The sequence below is a fragment of the Syngnathoides biaculeatus genome, chromosome 5 (genome assembly GCF_019802595.1).
Source record: "Syngnathoides biaculeatus isolate LvHL_M chromosome 5, ASM1980259v1, whole genome shotgun sequence".
Taxonomy (NCBI): domain Eukaryota; kingdom Metazoa; phylum Chordata; class Actinopteri; order Syngnathiformes; family Syngnathidae; genus Syngnathoides; species Syngnathoides biaculeatus.
Genome location: NC_084644.1, coordinates 6,482,328 through 6,503,009, shown reverse-complemented (window position 1 = coordinate 6,503,009; position 20,682 = coordinate 6,482,328). Strand labels below are relative to the sequence as shown.

At 44.7% G+C, this 20,682-nt stretch overlaps 1 protein-coding gene across 2 annotated transcripts in view; it reads left to right on the top strand.

Moving 5' to 3' along the window:
• Positions 1 to 1,431: 1,431 nt before the first annotated feature.
• Positions 1,432 to 20,682, top strand: part of nkd2b (NKD inhibitor of WNT signaling pathway 2b) — a 42,701-nt gene continuing 23,450 nt past the window's right edge. Inside the window, exons 1-5 of one of the 2 annotated variants that reach the window (XM_061819974.1) lie at positions 1,432 to 1,906; positions 2,011 to 2,098; positions 4,245 to 4,527; positions 4,639 to 4,665; positions 4,760 to 4,851. In XM_061819974.1, the coding sequence (XP_061675958.1) occupies positions 4,503 to 4,527; positions 4,639 to 4,665; positions 4,760 to 4,851 (144 nt within the window). In that variant the 5' untranslated portion in view covers positions 1,432 to 1,906; positions 2,011 to 2,098; positions 4,245 to 4,502. The remainder of the gene's footprint in view (positions 1,907 to 2,010; positions 2,099 to 4,244; positions 4,528 to 4,638; positions 4,666 to 4,759; positions 4,852 to 20,682) is intronic. The other variant, XM_061819973.1, reaches the window with a different exon arrangement.

Genomic DNA, 20,682 nt, shown 5'->3' with positions numbered 1-20,682 from the left:
CAGCGGCAGTTAAATGTTTTGTCACCAGGGGGCGCATCCACGCTGTTTGCAAATTTCCTTCCCTCCTTTTGAAAAGTTTCCACCAATTGAACGCTTGTTGTGGCTGATTAGGTGCTCATCTATTAAAGCGTGGATGAAAGTTGCCAAGTTTTGCCTTGTAAAAGACTCGCAGCAGGGATTTTTTTTTTTTTTTCCTCCAGACTTGCTCGTGCAAGTTGTCGGAATCAGTTCAGACGGTGTGACCCGGAGTGACATTCCGGGCTCGGCTGGTGCTTTGCTGCCTCCTTGACCTGCACACACAACTGTCACAGGGCTGCTGATATGTATCAGTCATAAGCGGTGTTTATATGAAGAGATCAGTGGTGGCATTGTTCATAGGAGCATGTCTCACATTCTGTGAATACTCTGCTTCTTTGCATGTCAGCTGCAAGAGTGCAGACAATGGGGCCTTTGTTTGTTGGCCAAATGCCCCCCCCCATCCTTTTTTTTTTCTTCACACAACTTCAAAGGTTGCTGCAGAATGCAAAAGGAAAAATTAATCTTTAATCCCCACACAATCACGCCGGTGTCACCTTAAAAACAACTTTCCTCGGGTTGCCGCCGCGATAAACAATTGACACGATGCGTTACTATCATAAGTCTCAAACGGAGGGTTTTGTACTCTTAATCATCGACACATCTCAAAGCCGTGTTTTTGAAAAAAGAAATACTCAGTTGGATTCCCCGCGCGCTCAAAAGTCACAAGGACGCTTGTGTTAAGTGAGAAAGACTGAGACGGGGTAATAGAGGAATGGTTACAGTAAATTAAACCATAATTGCTCTCCGTCTGGAAGCGGCTTTCTTCTGATAGGAGTTGTCATACGGGTAATCAAGAGAGAGGAGGAAGACCGGGCCAAAAGCCTCACTCTTATTGTTTAAAAAAAAAAAAAATGACAGAGAAGCCCACGCAAAACAAATAGTCTGATGTTTCACGCGAGTCGCTGAAAGCAATGGAATACCGGAGCGTGTGCCAATGGTGATTCATTTGCACACATTGTAAGTAAAGGCATGCCCGCGGGGAACATACATGCGAAAAGCACAACAACAGAATAACACTTTTTGTTTTGGATACCAAACCAGATTTACACTAAACACTGCCATTAAGAATACGTCGATGCGTTTGTTAACATGATGACATTGTTTTTTTTTTTTTTTTTTTAAGTTCATAAAGAAACATTTGAAAAGGAGGAGCAGCTTTGAAGTTTCACGCAAACGCCGTAAAAATGTCATCGTCTTCAAATGAAAGCATTCAATGTTTACGATAAAAATGTTTTGTCAGGAAAAGCCGACGCATCCCGGGTCGTGACCCCGAGAATTGTTACGTCAAACTGAAATGTATCCAATCGAAACAGCGCCCTAGACTGACAAATGCGAAATCATCATAAATGAAAACAAATATCTTGCTCAGTGTCATTTTTGTATCAAAGTTGGTATTTTTCCAAAGCAAGTTTTTCATTTTTTTTTTTAATCGACGCTCCTACACTTTCTACTTTCACTCGGCGGAGATCTGCGTGCACACAGAACTGTCATGTCATTATCCAAGCTGCTTATCCTCACAAGGGTTGCGGGAAAGCTGGAGCCTGTCCCAGCTAGCTTCGGGCGAAAGGCAGACTACACCTTGAACCCGTCGCCAGTCAGTCGCAGGGCAGATAACCAAACCGTCGCTAAGCGGGAATCGATCCCACGCTACCCGCATCAAAGGCAGGCGTGCGTACCACTGCACCATTAGTGACTCACGCAATTTGTTTTTGTGTGGTGGTTTTTGTTCTCAGAGCACACCGCACGAAATATGAATCTTCAAAGATGTTAGTAATCCTTAAGTGTGTACCAGGCACTTCTCCGAGCACGCCCTCTCCGTCCTTGACAGGTGAGGACAGTTTATTCACATTTCCTGCGCGTCTATTCCCTGGTTCCTCTCTCTTCTTGCTTTCTGGCATTCCCCCCACCTCGCCTGTTTGTGATCCCTTCAAGGAACGCGTCGGATGTAGCGGAGGAAAAAGACGCACGCGAGGAGGATGCAGCCTGCGTCCTGTCAGCCGGCCGGCGTGGAGGGAAGGCAGTGAGTAATTGTGAAGGCTGACATCAATGAGATGTGCAAATGCCGACGCTCATCCGAGCGGCATCGGCGGCAAATTTGGGAAGGTCCTCGCTTTGAGAGCTTCCACTGATGCCTACAAGTAACATTCTTGTGCACGGGAAGAGGAATAGAGGAGCACATTTGATCTGCGCTGTTATGTTAACAAAGAAGAACGGACATGGCTCATATTGTCATGATAGTGGGCCCGAGCCCAGAAATCCTCCATGCATTTTCTTGGCCGCTTATCCTCACGCGGGTCACGGGAGTACTGGAGCCTATCCCAGCTGTCAACGGGCAGGAGGCGGGATACACCCCGAACTGGTTGCCAGCCAATCGCAGGCCACATTGAGACCAACAGGCGCACTCACAATCACACCTAGGGGCAATTTAGAGTGTCCAATTAATGTTGCATGTTTTTGCAATGTGGGAGGAAAAACCAGAGTGCCCAGAGAAAAGCCACGCAGGCGGGGCCAGGATCGAACCGAAATTGCCCGACGGTGTGATTGTGAGTGCAGCTGTTTGTCTCCATCTGCCCTGCGATTGGCTGGCAACCAGTTCAGGGTGTACCCCGCCTTCTGTCCGTCGAGAGCTGGGATAGGCTCCAGCACTTCCCCCGCAACCCTTGTTAGGATCAGCGGCAAAAAAATTGGATGGATGGATGGATGGAAATGTACATAGTTTGTTGTGCGGCGTTTGTAGGCAAAAAGCGGCGTAAACTGAGGCCCACCTGTATATCAGAAGTACGCAACCTTCTCTACTCGTTTGGAATATGCTCTGCAGGAGTGCGCTGTGTACAAAATACACATTAATGAGTTCATGGAGGGGGAAAAAAGCGATGGCCCTTACAGTCATAACATTTGGGCGCGTGTGTTCCGCAGCCAGACTCTATTTTAACACGCGCCAACAGAAACAAACCATAAAAGTGTGGAGCGGCTTTTGAAGTGACGAACGTTCAAAGTACAGCGAGTTCTTCCAGGTTCTCCTCAACAAACAGCAGTTTATCTTTAGCACATGTGCCGCACGCTCCTTCAACTCCAAAAGTGTTCTAGTACACAAAAATCGATCGGGTGGAAAAAAAATAAATACAAATCTGATCTGATCTTCGGCCAAGGTTTGTTATACAAGATCTACATTCTTAATGATCGTTTGGTACGGTGCCTAAAAAGTGGGAAAACAAATTGAAAGCATGAATATTGTGATATAAAAAGTCGACACAATGCAATTTTTAATATAAAAAATTAGGTCCAGATAAATCACTTTTTCCACCAGCAATGTGAGGTACAACTTGTACAATGCAAAACTAAATAATAATAATTTTAAAAAAATCTACACACACCTGCCGCCATTTAAACAGCACAAAAAGTTCTGATGTTCTAGTAGGCTTTTTTTTTTTTTCAACCGGGCATTGGATGCCTTGTAAATTATTTTGCACCGTCTCCTGATTGATCCCGCAGTCAAGAGATGCCACCTGAATAACGAGATTCTCTGATGCCATGGAAACAAAATGTGCACAAAAGTGTCAGGAAAAGCCTACCAGAACACCTGAACGTTTATTGTGGTTAATTTGGGCCACTCTAAATGGGAGCAAGTGTGTGCTGACTCGTTTTACGTGAGCTTGAATGTGACTCGTTTTTTTCCGAATACAGCGACAACTCCAGGTCCAAGAGGGTGTGCACACTTGTCCAACTACATCTCTGTCGTTTATTTTTACTAACACTCTCGAGGATTGTTTTTCAGTCGAGTTGTACGGGTGTTGTAAAGATTCATCTCTCATTTATACAATGCAATAACCTGACACTTGAAAACTTTATAGCCACTGACGCAAACGTGAGCGGTATCGAGATAAAAAAAAAATGACCGGAAATACAATAGATGCCTTTCAAAATAAATTTCGTGAATAAAGAAACGACTCCATTTTGGATAAATAATTTGAAACATTTAATACGGAATAAGTCAATTTGCTGACTTTTGTGTCCATTCAGGCGATTATTTCTATGAAATGTATTTGTATTTTTTCCTCCCCTGCCAGTTGAATCTTTTATTTTTAAAAGATGTAACCGGATGTAGATAACGGTTGCAGCATTTAGCTTGACAGGCATCCAGCGTGTGTCTGGTGGTGTTTTTGCAGCCGCTCCACAGTCGAAGTGAGGTGAAACCGGGGGAAGGCGACGGACTTCCTTCCAAAAGCTCGCCCACCATCACTTGGGACGACTTCGCCGTCTCATTCGTGGACACTCGGTACTCCCCTCTATGAACGAGACGCTTAATTGTCGGACTTTGGGCCAAAGTAGAGTCCGGCCACAGCACGATGTGACCACGCTGAGCTGAGCGAATTCGGACTTATTCGTTCCCGTTTTTTATCGATCCGGCGACGCGCGATTCAAGGATGGGCAAACTACAATCTAAACACGGTAAGATATATATATATATATATATTTTCTTTTGATCAAACTGCAATGCAGCTTTGAAAAAAATGACTTCATGTCTTTTTTTTTTTATTTTTTTTTTTTGCATGAATTTAGCGTGCAAGCGTAGAGAGAACCCAGAAGGTGAGTCTCGTGTGCAAGTGCACGAAGACCGTTTATCAGTGATGGACCAGATAAGGTCGTGCTGATAATTTCATTTTATATTTTTATGTCTCAGGGGACAGTTTTGTTGTGAACGCTTTCCTCCGGAGGGGGTTGGACGAATCCGAGCGCTATGGAGGAATGGATCATAAGATAAAGAACATGCAGGTATAGCACATTATTGATTTCTTATACCACAGGTGTCAAACTCGAGGCCCCGGGGGCCAGACGCGGCCCGCCACGTGGTTTTATGTGGCCCGCGAAGGCATATCATGTGTTTCAACTTCCATGATTTTTTTTTTTGTAAAATCTGGACCAAAATTGTCACATCATAAACGATGATGTTGAGATATTGCAAGCATTTTTTGTGTTACCAAACATCAACAATAGTTGAAAAACCCATTACCCTTGATTTCTGATTCCAAAACTAGTTGATAAATTTGGAATGTGTAAATATGATGGGTCAATTCAAGATTTTAATGGTTTCACTCGTAATGGCTCTCTGACAGAAATCGTAACTACAATGTGGCCACAGAGAGAGACGAGTTACACACCCCCTGTATCATACGCATATGAAATATGACTGTGATGAGAAAAACTCTGTTCATCTATCACATCGTGCAGTATGTGGAAAAAGTCACATCTATGCAACGTATTATGGTGATACATTTGGTTAGACTGGCATCAAATTAGTAAACCTGACCAAAAATAATATCACTCATTCATTCACAAATGCAATTAATTATTATTATTTTTTTGGGTCCAGAAATAAGTACACGATTGTTCATCTTATCAAATTTGCTTTGTTTCCTTTCATGATGTGTTATTAATGCACGTTGTTGTCCAATAAGTCAAATCAGGGTTTCTCAAACTGAGGGTGGGGGGTCCAAACTAGGTGACGGGTTCATTTGTATTGGCTCGGCCTTCATTAGAGTGAAATACTCTACTATACACAATACAATACTCTAATACATTTTCCGAGCACATACTTTTTAAATTCACACTTGTAGTAAACTCAATACCTGTCCTCAATGTAAGTTGTAATTTTTCTGTGTATATTACACGTCCATGAAATTGCACGTGTATGAGTACATTTGTGGACTTGCGAGGAACCAAAGTTTGGGTCTCAAACTGAAGGTTTGGGAGTCCTTGCATTTGAAGAACGCCAGCTGTGGGCGCGAGTGGGTGTCAGTGTGTTTGCTGACGGGTTGAGTGTTTGTCAGGCACTTCAAAGTTTTTTTTTTTTTTTTTTTGCTTGGAGTTGTGACACCCCCCCCATCCACGCTTCCCTTGCACCCCCCCCCCACCCCTGTAAGAGGAGATGAGCACTTCTTGACTTTTAAGGAGGAGGCGAAGTGTATTGACAAGCTCGCGTGAAGACCCGCGCAAAGCGTCGTATTGTTCTTTTGTGACACGTCTGTAGTACGTCTGGCTCTCGACACGACAGCGCTGCGATTGTTACACCCCCCCCTCCCCAACCTCCCCCGCCATCACTGGAGAGGACATAAAATCCACACACACGTTTTCATCCGAGCAAGGCGTGTAAAAGTTTGCGCCGCGGCCTGCGTTGAAGTTCATCTGGGGTTGTTCTACAGGGGCAAGTACAGTCGGTGAGGTGCAAGCGTTTTAGATGAAATCGGGCCCATTATCCGCCCACTGGTGGCGCATTAAAGGGGCGTTGGAGTTCACGCACCCCCTGGAGGGAAACCAACAAAGATTTTTTTATTTTTTATTTTTATTAGTAGGTGCTTCTCACCCGTACGTCAATCAATTTAATGGCATTGATTTTTTTTTTTTGCATCATCAAAAGCCTAGAAATACATGGCTATCCATACCCCCCCCAAAAAAATAATAACAAAAACTAAGGAGAAAGTAATAAGACATGGCTGAATATGGCATCATATATATATATATATGTGAGCATATGTACTATAGTGTCGGCGGTAAAGTAAGAATAATCCCTTTTCCGTGCATTTCCATTCCCTCCTTGGAACCACATCTGCATATTCAGCCCCTTTTTTCCTGCTTTTATGCGTCTCAGCTGTCGCCTGAATCTGGCATAAGAGGTTTTTTTTTTTTTTTTTTAATACACTAAAAAGTCTCTTTCATGATTGCGTTGCCTATAAAATACGGGCAGAAAGGATTATGCCGTATGTATCGGATTGCAGGAGTAAAACGGGCCCGCCTGCTCGTTTGTTACATTCGTGTTGGGAACGAGACTACAATCGGAGTTTATTGATGTCAACGATGCCTCTGGGGGGCGTTTTGACGTCCCAGCTCAGCTCAAGCGAGAATTTATCGACTGCAGCGCAATAAGTTTTATGCCGCATATTTCCAATTAACAAGTCTGTACTGGGATCAGACCGTGTCAGGTTTCTAAATGTTCTTAGATTATGGATTCTTCAGTTTCGATTCCAGCCGAACATTTGGAGCAGAGGTGGTTTGTCGAGTTTTTCCTTCCAGCCTCGCGGAGTGATAAAAAGTCTCGGCGCTTTTCGCGGGAAAGGGACTTCAAATTTCATGGCCGTGGCCTTCATAATTCATCTTAAAAAGTCTGTCACTGATGATGTAGTTGTACGTACATTGTACATTGGGTTCAGAGCCCACTCAGTGATGTGAATGTGAAACTGGATGGTTGTCAGTCTCGGTATTTTGTGCCGTAATTTCCGGCCTATAAGCCGCGACTTATTTCACACGCTTTCAACCCTGCGATTTATGCGGTCATGTGGCTAATATGTGCATTTTTTCTAACAGCCGCAAGGGGGCATTCGAGCGGAAAAGGTAAGAGTGAGACCGGTGGAATATATGTGCCGAGGAAATGACTTTTACCGGTCCGGCCCTGTTAGCGCTGCGCTAGCGTGTTACTGCCGTGTCTCAATGATTTTTATCAGTGTGTTTTTTTTTTTTGTTTTGTTTTGTTTTTAACCGGCCCTGTTAGCGCGGAGGCGCTAGCGTTAGCACGGTGGCCTTAGGGCGGTGGAACTAGCGTTAGTGCGGCGGCGCTAGCGTTAACATCTCTGTGTACCGCCTTTTTTGTAAATATCTCCTGTTTCAATGTGGGCACTTGCAGCTTTTACGCAGCTGAGGCGTATCTATGTATGTACCAAATGGTATTTCCTTTACAAATGTACTGGGTGAGGCTTGTAACCCGGTGCGCTCTGTAGGCCGGGAATTACGGTATATGCTTTGCAACTGCCTGGTGACCACCAGTAAAGACGATCTGTCGTATCAATGAGTAGATTGATTTTAAAAAGTCAATTTTCTTTGATTGTACTTATTATCAAGCTTACCCATTGAAAATAATAGAAATACGAATGATCAATTCCAGGATCAGGACCCCACTAGTTAAGTGTCCAAGAAATGTTTTAAGCAGGGCCTAAAGTCTACGTAATATCCACAACAATAAAAATTGATTTAACATGATCAAACATTAAATGTGCATGTATGGCGTGTTATCGTTGTCCACTTGGAGTCACCATCGGCACACTCATATCTACAATATCTGTGATTTTGAGTGTGTGTGGCTTTAGAAGGTTTGGCCTGGCTTGATGGCAAGTGACATGCGAGTTCGGGTGTAAAGTTGGTTCTTGTGACTTAAGGTTAGCAGCTAACTCTTAGCCATATTCGTGCAATGATGAGCGTCAGTGCAGCCATTTTGTTCCCTGTAGTTTGTGTACGGTTTGTCCTGGATTGAAAGGCCTTACAATACGTTTCAACTTGCTGTCGTTGGCTATAATAAAATAGCCAATATCGACCACTTGTGTTGGTAAACATAGATGCGGTTTTGTGGTCTGGTAGCGAATGGATCTTTCCGATTAGCGATCTTAAACTTCGCCCTCTTAGCTACAGTTGCCATTTCCCATAAACCCCCAAACTGGCGACTGAACAGAACAGGTTTGAAGTCGATTCTCTATCGCATATTCCAGATAATATTGTGGTATGTTTTTTGCCAAATGTGTCAGACTTGTCCAAGAGAGTTCTACAGAGCGGTCTCAAGTTTTTCACGCAAAGATATGTACACGGAATTAAGATTTTGGACGGAGCAGGACGCAATGTCAGAGTTACAGCGAAACGTTGGCGATCGATGCAAAAAAAAGTTTGACGCCTCACAAACTTCATATTGAAATGCAACAGGATAAAATAGTGGAATCGTACTGCGCATGTAAAGCAGGGTGAGTACTTTTTTACTTGGAAAAATCACGAGTATTATCATTGCCGTCTTTAGAAGTGAATGGGTGCATTCATTTGACTTGAGTCGTAATGGAACCTAGTGCTCTGTCTACTTCTCCCTCACTCACCTTCGAAGGTACAGCCTTGTGTTTGTTGATATTGTTCACATTTAGTTGTACGTGCGGTCTTCCGAGAGCCTTAATCCAACGTAGACACTTCGTCGACTGTGTTTTAGGCTTTGGAAAATGAATCAACCGGGCCCCTTGGAACCTAGCAGGATATCTTTCATCAGAATTGCACGTTCCCGAAGCACATCTGAGGACCTTTTTCTTCGTAACTTTTCCAAGCGCACGCTACTGTCAACCAGTATTGTTTTTGGGACAACATGGCGGCAGGGGCGTGTCAAGCCTGGTGGCGATCTGATCGGCTATTATTGTACGAGTGATGGACAGGTTGGAAAGGTCCATTCTGGTTTGCAGTACATAAATCGCACTTCACCTCTTTTTCAAGTGTTGGAAGGCCCTAAAGTTCAGACATTTTGTCTTTTACGCACTTCCTCCTCCTGGCTGGCCGCTATCGGGAACTGATTTTTCATGGAGTGGTGCCCGAGGCCGCTGTAACATTTTGTTCATGCGGAAAAATGATTGCAGAGATCTTGCTTGAAGTTTGTAAAAAGACCATAGTTATTAGTAAAACGTAGAAAAAAATCAAACGCTTGAATGTTGATCACAAGCGACAACAGTTGCTCTTACACCAGGACATAACTGCTTTGAATCTGCGTCTGCTTCCTCCACATTACTTCTGTTGTACATTCTGTTTCACTCTTCACACCTGCTGAGTTCACCTCTTCTTTGTACGGGAAAAAGCGCAGCAAAATGCCAAAGAAAACTATTGAAAAGGTTTCAAATGAGTTCTTGTGCGGCGTAGTTGAAATTCAACGATCTGAAGAACTTTCGATGTTACACTGATTAAAAAAAAAAAAAAAAAAAGGACTGCTGTCGGTTTCACGGATTGCGCATGTGCTGGAATGAAATTGACAATCTTAAAAGACAGATTTGCACGTTGATTCGCGTGAGTCAGCGTCACAAGCGCAGCAAATGATGGCAATTTTTTGCCTTCTTGAAATCAAAGTCTCCTAACAGGCCACAATGAAGGAAATGACACTTATTTTTCGTTTAACGCATAAAACAAAAGGCAAAAAAAGATGTACCCTCTCGCGGGCAGCGTCCCAAAACTGGGACGGGTATGTTATCAGTTCTGTGAAGTGGTACATACTAGAGATATGTTTATTAATGAATTCTTATTCTAGAACGACACTAATGCATTAATAATAATGATGGATTAGCATTTTGAAGACAAAGTTGTTTGCATGCTGACCTTTCTCCCTTTCTTCTCTCGGAAAACGCTCCGTGTGTACTTGAGGCAGCCATGTTGGGTCAGGAAGGAAAGGGAAATAACTCCGTGCTAACTTTGACCGATGAGTTATCCTCTCCTGATGCCAAATTATGGCTTCAGATTAAAACACTTCAATATTTTGATATACTGAACGATATTATGCGCGAAAATCAGGAATGGGACGCTGCCCACGAATGGGTTAAAAGACAGATTTGCACATTGATTAGCGTGACTCAGCCTCAGAAGTGCATAAATGTAGCAAAGAAAATACACGCTGCGATTTTTGAAGATTTTGTCGAAACAACTGAAGAAGATCTTTACCGTTAAGGCTATCGCAACATCTGGCCCTCGCTAGGTAGTTTTGTCATAGCAGCGGCCTGCTAATGAGCTGCAGGGACAGATAGCGCTTGTGACTTCATAGAGTGGAGCAGATTGGCCGAACATGCTGTTTAGCTCCGACGGCCCCCGCCCCCACCCGCCCCCCACCCTTCCTCCTCATTGTCAAACGGGGGAGTAGGATTCCTGAGCTGTCTGGCTGCGACTTCAAAGTGCGGCGCTGAGAGTTATAAAAGGGCTCTGATATCAGTGGAACCTCCAAACGCTCACCCCTCAATCCCCCTGCCCCTTCTTGGGGGGAGAGGGGCGGGGGTGGGGGTCAAGGGGGTTGGTGGGTATGATGTACTGCCGGGAAAAGAAGCGCAAACGTGCCCAACACGAGTTCGCGCAAACCTCCAAAAGCTTCTTGATAAGCTTTCATTTTTCAACCGGCAATCTGCGGGGGCTTTGCTTTCAGAAGAAATAACAGCAGATGAAACTTGTTTAAATATTGAATTTTTTCAGCAAAGCGCGACTCCAGTCCGGCGGGCTGGCTCGATGCCCCCGTCGCGTAATCCCACTTAAGAGTGCAGAAGAAGTGGACGGCAGCTCGGTCACGCCTCGAAGCGCCGTCACTGCGAGTGAGACCGATGCGTCTGCTTTACTTCCCGAAAAAAAAAAAATCAACATGCCCTCCACTTACTGAATGCGTAAAAAGTTCCCACCCCGGCCCGGAGAAGTGCGTTGGGGAGTTCACGAGAGTCCTGTGTGAGGGTTGACTGTGTTCCACTTGTGGAAACATCAACAAGGGCCCAAACCCTGTCGCGCACAAGCGGAGCGCTTCAAACGGGCTCGCCGGGATGCCCCAATAATGACGGGCTAATTTGGGCTTTCAGCGCCGCCTTTTGTCTCAAGTCTTGCCCACAGACTTGCTTGTGGGGAGCCGCTGTGTCAACACTTTACATTTCAGGACAAGACTTCAGTATGCAAACGAATACGCTCGGCGTAGAAACGGGCTCGGTTGAGATCGTCTTCCAAATGCTCGGTGACATAAATGTCAAATATCAAATTTAAAGTCGTAAGAATGCGAATATGCGAGGTTTTTTTTTTTGTCCCCCCCTTTGTTTTTCTTTATTAGCATCTTTTTCCATAGTAAAATAATCTGAAATAATTTTACGACAGGTGGCACGGTGAGTCAGCCGGTAAAGGGTTGACCTCACAGTTCTGAGGTCCCGGGTTCAATGTAGAGTTTGCATCTTCTCCCCGTGCCTGCGTGGGTTTCCTACGGACACTCCGGTTTCCTTCCACATCCCAAAAACATGCAACATTAATTGGACACTCTAAATTGTCCCTAGGTGTGTGTAAAAGCCGCAAGTGCCCACGTTGAAACCCACATTGAAACACGAAATATTTACAAAGATAGACAAAACACAGAGAGTTTAACCCTAGTGCCGCCGCACTAACTCTGGCGCCGTGCTAATACAAGCGCCGCGCTAATGGTACCGCCGTGCTAACACTCGTGGCGCGCTAACAGGGTTGGTTAAAAAAAAAACATATTGGTAAAAATCACTAAGACACATCAGTAACACGCTAGCGCAGCCCTAACCCGGACCGGTAAAAGTCACTTCCTCGGCACATATATTCCACCGGTCTCACTCTTACCTTTTCCGCTCGAGTGCCCCCTTGCGGGCGTTAGGAAAACAGCTGGAATAGGCTCCAGCATTCCCCCCCGCGACCCTTGTCAGGATAAGTGGCTAAGAAAATGGATGGACGGATAATTTTACGGCCTCACGGCCATGATTTTTAAGCTTCATTTTATTTAACATACATTTTTTTTTTTTAAGCCATTCCAAATCGGCAGGTTTGTCAACAACACTCTCTGTGGGTGTGTCACATCTTGAGGAAATCTTTTGCTTTGCTTCACTGGGGCTTTAAACATAAAAAAAAAAAAATATTATAATAATCAAAGCGGAAGAAAAAGCAAAAACCCCAGATGATTTTGAAGCTATTATTAGAAAGCACAATTGGAACATATTGTGACTTTAACGGCGATCACGAAAAGTTTTCCCCTGTGAAATAAAAGCTTGACCTAACCTGAGGATTTAAAGGTCCAAAAGTCGTGGAAATATGTCACCCCCCGTCCATCTGGATGTAAGAAATGTCTTGCTCGCGATCGGGAAGGTCTAAAAACCCCCCCCAAAAAAGCTCCACCTGAGAAGCGAACACGTCGGAGAGGAGACAAAAAAAGGTGCGCTGATATGTGTAGCTCTTTTTAAACAGTCTTGAAGGCATTTGGAGGGTCTGTTTTTTTTCCAGCCCCTCACCCCCCACCCCCGAAAATGGCTTCACAAGAAGGCGAGCTGTGAGCCTTCATCTCTGAATGAAAAGCATGTGGCTGGCATCCAGAACAGCGGGGTCTTTCAGCACGGCCCCGGCAGACATCTGTTCCTGGTTTGTACTGAAAAATCCTGGAGCTGGGAGAGGGGCTGCGGTGGGAAGGGGGTGGAAGGTTGCCGTGGAAGAGGAAAAGAGGAGGAGTGGGGATCTAAGGGTTTTTTTTTTTTTTTCCTCTTTGGGGAGATTTTTGAGGGGTTTTAGCGGCATCGGGGGAGAAGCGGGAGGGCAACATCTGCATCGCTTTGGGAAGAAGACGCGTTCTGCTCCGGTCCGGCGTCGTCAACTTCGATCCGAAGGCGACTTTTCCCGTTGTCACGAGCTGTGAGTGGTAATGAAATAAAACCACTTTTTGGCACTTCTGTTGTGGTTGTCAACCGCAGAGAGGGAGGAGCCACTGATTGGTGGATCGTAAGAATGCGTATGTTTGTCGAACGAGGTAAAACACAAAAATACTGAAATCAGATGACATGCATGAGCCAAGGAAGAAAAAAAAACCCCTCTCTGATCATGTATGTATGCTCAAATATGAATAATTGCACAGGTGTGAACGTGAGTGCGTCTGTCTTGATGTGCCCTGCGATTGGCTGGCAACCAGTTCAGGGTGTACCCCGCCTCCTGCACGTTGACAGCTGGGATAGGCTCCAGCACTCCGCGTGACCCTTGTAAGGATAAGCAGCGAAGAAAATGGATGGATAATAATAATAATATTAGTGTGGCAGCACGGTGGATCAGCTGGAAAGCGTCTGCCTCAGGGTTCTGAGGTCTCGGGGATTGATCCTGGACCCTCCTGTGTGGAGTTTACACGTTCTCCTCGTGCCTGCGTGGGTTTTCTCCGGGCACTCCGGTTTCCTCCCACATCCCAAAAACATGCAACATTAATTAGACACTCTAAATTGCCCCAAGGTGTGATTGTGAGTGCGACTGTTGTCTGTCACTGTGTGCCCTGCGATTGGCTGGCAACCAATTCAGGGTGTACCCCGCCTCCTGCCTGTCGACAGCTCAGATAGGCTCCAGCACTGCCCGCGACCCTCGTGAGGATAAGCGGCAATGAAAATAGATGGACGGATGGATATATTAGTGTGATTTATATTTTTTCTGTGTAGTGTATTTGTCCTGTGATTGGCTGGCCAGCAGTTGAGGTTGGACCGCACTCCCCAGCCATAGTCAGCTGGGATCGGTTAAGCACACCCACGACCAAAACCAGGATAAGCGCCACAAAAAACGGACGGATGGATAATCAGGCAAAGGCTGCACAGTGTGCGGGTGGCTTGCACCTTGCCTCACAGTCCAGAGGTTCTGAGTTTGATTCTGAAGTTTGCATGTCCTCCTCGGCAATGCTATTAAACCTGCTACATCGCAACTTTCCAATAGAGGTGATAAGGCATGAAATTTAGGATTTTTGATATAGAATAGAGCCGCCCCTTCTCATCCCCTCGGAACGTGGAAATATTCACACTTTGAAACTCAAAGATCATGAACGTAATAGCGTTCACAAATTCAGATCTCGACATAGAGCAAAAAGTGTAGGAAAGAAACTTTGTTTCTAAAATGGAATTACCTTTATTCGCCGGTCCATTTTTTTCCTAAATGGTGTCAAGAAAAGCTTTAATTTATCATTAATAGTTGTTCGACCTGTGAATTTCTTTAGACGAATGCTTGCGAATAAACAATGTGATTGTCACCGTTTTGTTTTTAGTCCAGATAAACCACTAAAGTCACAATTATTAACATATTAATGCAAGTACACTCTTTCAAATTTTGTTTCTCATGCTTTTTTTAAAAATACCCTTGTAATTGGAATGTCGAGAACCTTTAAATACCTGAAATGAAACAAAAACCACGTAGAATGGAGTTGACTAATGTCATCCCGCCTCCACTCAAAATCCAACGCAAATCGGTGTTTGTAGTTGCCGCGGCGAGCCGGGCTCAACTGAACCTCTTAAGGGCAAAAGCGTCTTTTCATCTCACCTTCGCTTTCGTCATTAATAGCCGTCCAGTATTCGCATCGCTCCGCACCTCTGCGAGCATTTATCTTTTCCGACGTCGGTTTCCATTTGCCGAATACAAACCTCCGCCGTCGGCGCAAACATCGTCGCCGGGGCGGCTTTCGCACTCATCACCGGCGCGGGATGCTTATTTAGCCGCTCTTTCATGCCGCCGGGGTTCACGTGAGCGTCACCGCGACGCCTCTGAGTCAGAGGGCGAGTCTCGCCCAGTCTGTCCTTTTGATGGAGCATTACATGCCCGTGAAGGCATTTTGGAAAACCTTCAACACAGCTCCATTGTAACACTCTGGAGGACAGAACCGCCGTGCTCTGACACTTACGTTAGCTCTCAGGAGAACCGCGACCTCCACCGGGGGTCGAACCATCCGGAGCGTGACGGACTTCTTTCACTTGTTTGGTCGACAAATCGACTTTCACTTCTCTTGGTCGGATCAAGTCGGTCACTGACGCCAGTACAAGTGAACTGTACAGCAAAATGTAAAAGATTACAGTAAAGCCTCGGTTTTCGAACGTCCCCGTTTTCGAAGGAAAATCAGTATTCGAACGCCGCTGAAAAAAAAAATAACATTTTGCGCGCGGCGCAAGCAGTTGACCCACCCACTACGCATTTTGTTATTGTCTATTCGAAAGCCTGCCCGGAAAAAAAACGGGAAATGACATAATCCGCGTGGCGCAATCAGCGCGTTTTTGTTATTGTGTATAACGCAGCCTCTGTACACAGACGTGTCCCGGTAGTGACTGTTGTTTGTCCCAAATGCTGACATCAAAGCCGTCCGTGCCAAGTAGAACAAAATCCATAATTTCGTCGAACTTCATCACCCCAATAAATCTGAATGTAGCGGAGCACTCCAAAATTTTAATGATGTCATGATGAGCCACTTAAGAAATGTTCTTAAGGGACGGCAGAAACAAATGACATTAGATTCGTTTTTTGTTAAAAGGGGGCGAGTCACCACCCCCGTAGACATTTGATACGTACAGTTGTTGAGTCATTTCTGCCTTTTTGTATTGTTTGACTCTTGTTCCGAATGTTTGTGTTACTTTTCTCAAAGATAAAAAAAATGCCCCCCCCCCCCCCATTATTGTTTAAAATTATTCTGCACTTTTGAGGCCAGGGGCCGAGTCGCTACAGATACGGCAATGCACTCCCAGGCTAGCGTACTCTACTCCTAGAGCATACATTTTAAACAAAAAATAAACATATTTCTTAAATGATTTTATTATTTAAAGTTGTATTTCTACTATGCAGTTTATAATCAGGAAAAGCTAAAAAAATGCTTTAAAAAGCCATCTTTTTTAGGCTTGGAACGCATTATTTGTTTTTCAATTCATTGTAATGGGAAACATCGATTCGGTTTTCAAACAATTCCCTTTTTGAACGGATTGCGGTCGAAAACCGAGGCATCACCGTATTATGTCATGCAGACCCTCAAATGTTTTGCCGGGCACCCGCCACGTCACTACAATGTGCAAACTCATGCTAAATAACATATACAAAGCAATATGGATAATACATAGGGATATGGTGATGACAAAAAAAAAAACCACTTTAAAAACATTGTAAATAAAAAAATTATAGTAAAGTGAAGCATAACATTTATGGAAAACACTGGGGATTATAGTGTTTGGTACATGCATGGATGGACATACCTAGTTTTACATTTACAGTTATTCCGCAAATCATTTACTTGTATCTGCAGTCAATGTGAAATTTGAAGTGGAGTGTCCCGCAGATGACTTTTACCGTAGAAAATGAGATTTCCTTCCTCGCGTGGCAAAAAAAAAAAAAAAATCCAAATCAAACAAAAGGGGTATTTTATCTCAATGAAAAGAGCTTTCAAAGCATTCCTCAGCGTATTTGTCTGATAAATATGAATGGGTCACGCTGCAACTTACTGGCGACCAGTTCAGAGCGTAGTCAGCACTCCCGTGACCCTTGTGAGGACAAGCAGCTTGGAAAATGGATAGATGTTAAAGTCCATCTATTGAGCACCAATACCCCCCCAAAAAGTGCCTTGCAATGAGCATGAAAGGATCTTGTCCGCGACAAATTCGAAGACAGCCAGCTCAAAGAGAATATATTTAGACTAACGTCACGCTTTCATTATTATCGGAGATGTTATCTTTACGGAATTCAGTTGCGCCGTCAGTGCCGCTTTGAAGCCGCTCGCGTCTCGTCGCTGCCTTTCATGGTGTTTACGCCGTTTGCCGCTTCCGGACTTCAGGGAGTATCCGTGTGTAGCTTCGTGGAGATGAATGGAAAGATGTCACCACCGCGTCTGAAATTGGGACACCTTGCTGGAAATCGAAGAAATGCTGTAATATAGATCAATGTTACACTTCCATGAAACTGAGAATCACATGTTGTATTTCAAACAACCGCATTAGCCTTTAAGTCCGCTAACTTAAAGCTAATCCTAACGCAAGATGGGATAACGAGTAGCATGTAGCAATGAGCTGTTGGTGTAATAATCCTTTCATTAACAAATATTTTGTTGGTTTGCAAACAGTGAAACAGCCAATAAGATAATATAAAAATATGCACATGCTTATAGTCTTTATCCTCCGCAAAGAATGACTAATACCGTAATTCCCGCTCTACAACGCCCCAGCTGTGTAAAAGCTGCAAGTGCCCACATTGAAACACAGATATTGACAAAGAAAGACGGTACACAGAGTTGAACACTAGCGTTAATTCTAGCATGGCGCTAATGCCAGCGCTGCGCTGAAGCTAGCACTAACGCCAGTGCCGCGGGAGCGCTAACGCTAACAGGGCCAGTTAAAATAAAACTTACTGGTAAATGTCACTGAGTCACACCAGTAACAAACATAAAAAATAATTAAAAAAAAACACTAAAAGTGCAAGTAAAGACTAAATGCACAGTCATTGTTATACCGTAATTCCCGGCCTACAGAGCACACCGGGTTATAAGCCTCCCCCAGTACATTTGTAAAGGAAATACCATTTGGTACGAGTTTAACGCTAGTGCTAACGCCAGCGCTTCGCTAAAGCTAACAGGGTCGGTTCAAATAAAACTTACCGGTAAATATCACTGAGTGACGCCAGTAACACAGCGCTAACGTTAGCGCAGCGGTAACAGTAAAAGTCACTTCCTCAGCACGTATATTCCACCGGTCTCATTCTTACCTTTTCCGCTCGAGTGCCCCCTTGCGGCCATTTGAAAAAAATGCACAAATTAGCCGCACCACCGCATAAACCGCAAGAAATTACGGTATTACTGCTAAGGAGTTATTATGTCTCAGCAAAAGATGCAGTACGATGCCCATTTGATTGCGACAAAAAGTGTGACAAAACTATTTAGTTCCATCCGTTCTATTTAGTTATGTTTTTATAAAGTACACTAAATATTGATTTTCAAAGCAACTAAGTCAAAATGGAGGATTTCCAGAGGCAGGGCACTGGTTGGAATGTTGTCGTTTTAGACCAGCGCAACTTGTCTTATTGGGCATTCTGGATTTTTACATGCATTTGTGTTTGAAAGCAAGCTTTTCATCTTGAAAGATTGTTGTCAGGTCAGATATTGGAGATGTTTGATGGGGTTGAGGTCAGGGTTCTCATCCAACCACGCCTCTATGGTCCTTGCTTTGTGTGGGCGATTCACCCTAAACACACAAGACAATCCATATGTCAAATCTTTTTGACTGGACGTCGACGGCAGCATGTCGTCCTCACTTTCCCAGCATGCTTTGTGCGACAGAGGGGGGAGGCTGGGGCAGCCCCACCGGCTTGCCTCTCCCCTCTCGCTTGCTGGCGGGGAAAGAAAATACCTGACGCTGAAGCCCAGTGCTTAATGCTGACATTTTTGGCAAAAGCGTCCGCGTTTGATCTCGTTGTGTCTCCTGGCCAAGTCAAACACAGCGAGACTCAAAGGTTATTACATTTTAGTGTGTAAGGTATGTTTCCACATAAACCCCTGTCCCTCACCCCCTCCTTAGAAAGTTTCTGCTCTTTTCCAAGCGGACTTTTATTTCACAATCCTTGGATCAGCCAGAGGAATATTGTTTTTTTTTTTTTTTTTCACTTATCGGTGGTGGAGATGTTATTACGGGCAGTTCTAAATTGCGCGCAGTCCATCGTCAACGACGTCCGTGCACGCGATGAGCTCACTGACGACGAAGGGCGCTCAAGCGTGCCCGCGTGTTGTCTCTTTAAATATTTGTAAATGGAGGCTTCTTATTTATTTTCCCTCTACTGCATAAAACCACGTTTTTGTTTTTTTTTTTCTCTCAATGAGGGTGGAAACTCGAGATCGTCTCCACGGAGGTCAGATTGTGACCTGACTGTATTTCTCAGTAAAATCTTGGGGCGAAAACTAAAAGCGGCACAGTATATTGTTATCCATAATTCATCTTCAACCCGACGTTTTTTGTTGCTTTTTGAGAGCGTAAATAGCAGCGCCGTGTCTGCAGTATTTAGTGTGCAATTATTTTTTTTTCAGCTTCTCAAGTATTTATTCACATTGTGATGCAATGTGCATCCAGTTTGTTCCCTTCGGATGGTTACCACCACTTACTTTGTTATTCTTGGAATTAAAAAAAAAAAAAAATCCTCAGACACCCCCCCCCCAAATGCTTAGAAACTTCATCCTCGCTGCACATTCCTGAAGCTGACGCCCTGCTAGGTTGGAAGCATGGCGAGCGAAAACCACACACGCCGTGAGCCCCTCGATTTCCCGACTTAAAAAAAGACGCAGCCCTGCTGTTGTTGTTTTCTCATTGATTGCTCGTAGGGATGAGCATTTAGAGGAGGTAACCGTACCCCGTGCCTTGTATTTCCAAAATACAAAGTTGACGCAACATCTCCAGATTTGAAACCCCTCGAGGATGCAGTTATCCTCTTCTCTGCTCCGTGCCCCCACCCCCCGCCCACCCTTCCCACCCCCCCTTCCCCCCCTTTGGGACCCCCGAGCTCACACATGTGCAGGTATCGCTTTTTTACTCAGCTCATAAAATGCCACAGTCCCATCTGAAAGTGGTTAGCCGTCAACGCTCGAGTGGCTTCAAAGCTCGGAAACGGCGTAGGCCCCGGCCCGCTTTCTTGCGCATCTCATCGAGTCTCTCCGATGAGGGATGTTGTGGGCGGGGGCAGGGGTGCGGAGTTGTGAAACTTGCTTTTGTTAACTCAAACCTGTCCCCGTCATCCAAAGCCTCACACGCTACATTTAGCACATTCTAGCTGAGGCTGGGCCACAATTTAAATGAGAAATTAAAAAAAAAACAAAAAAGTTGTGCAAAACTACTCGTGAAACTCTCCATGGGAACACCACTGCAACTTTTCAACGAAAAAAATTTTTCTTTGCTTGCATCAAACCTGGTCGCCCCCCCCCCCCCCCCAAAACCACAACCCCACCATGGTTGGTAACTTTGTCAACTCCGCAAGCAACACTGTAAAAGTGCCGTTCATAAACTTCGATCATTTCACTTTCATAGTACGGTGTGGGCCACAAAACACCATCTTGGGGGCCGCAGTCGGCCCGCGGGCCCGCGAGTTTGAGACACTTGATTGAGTGGGAGTGGTTTATTTTTGCCCTTTTACAAGTGATTTGAATTTGGGAGACAGACGCGACTTTGCGCTCCAAAAAGTAGAATACATAGGTTGTGATCCTACATTAATATACCAGAAGGCTTTTGTGTTGTTTTCGTGCGCGTGTGTACGGAGAGGATGAAACGGCGCTGAATGAAGCCTCTATTCTCA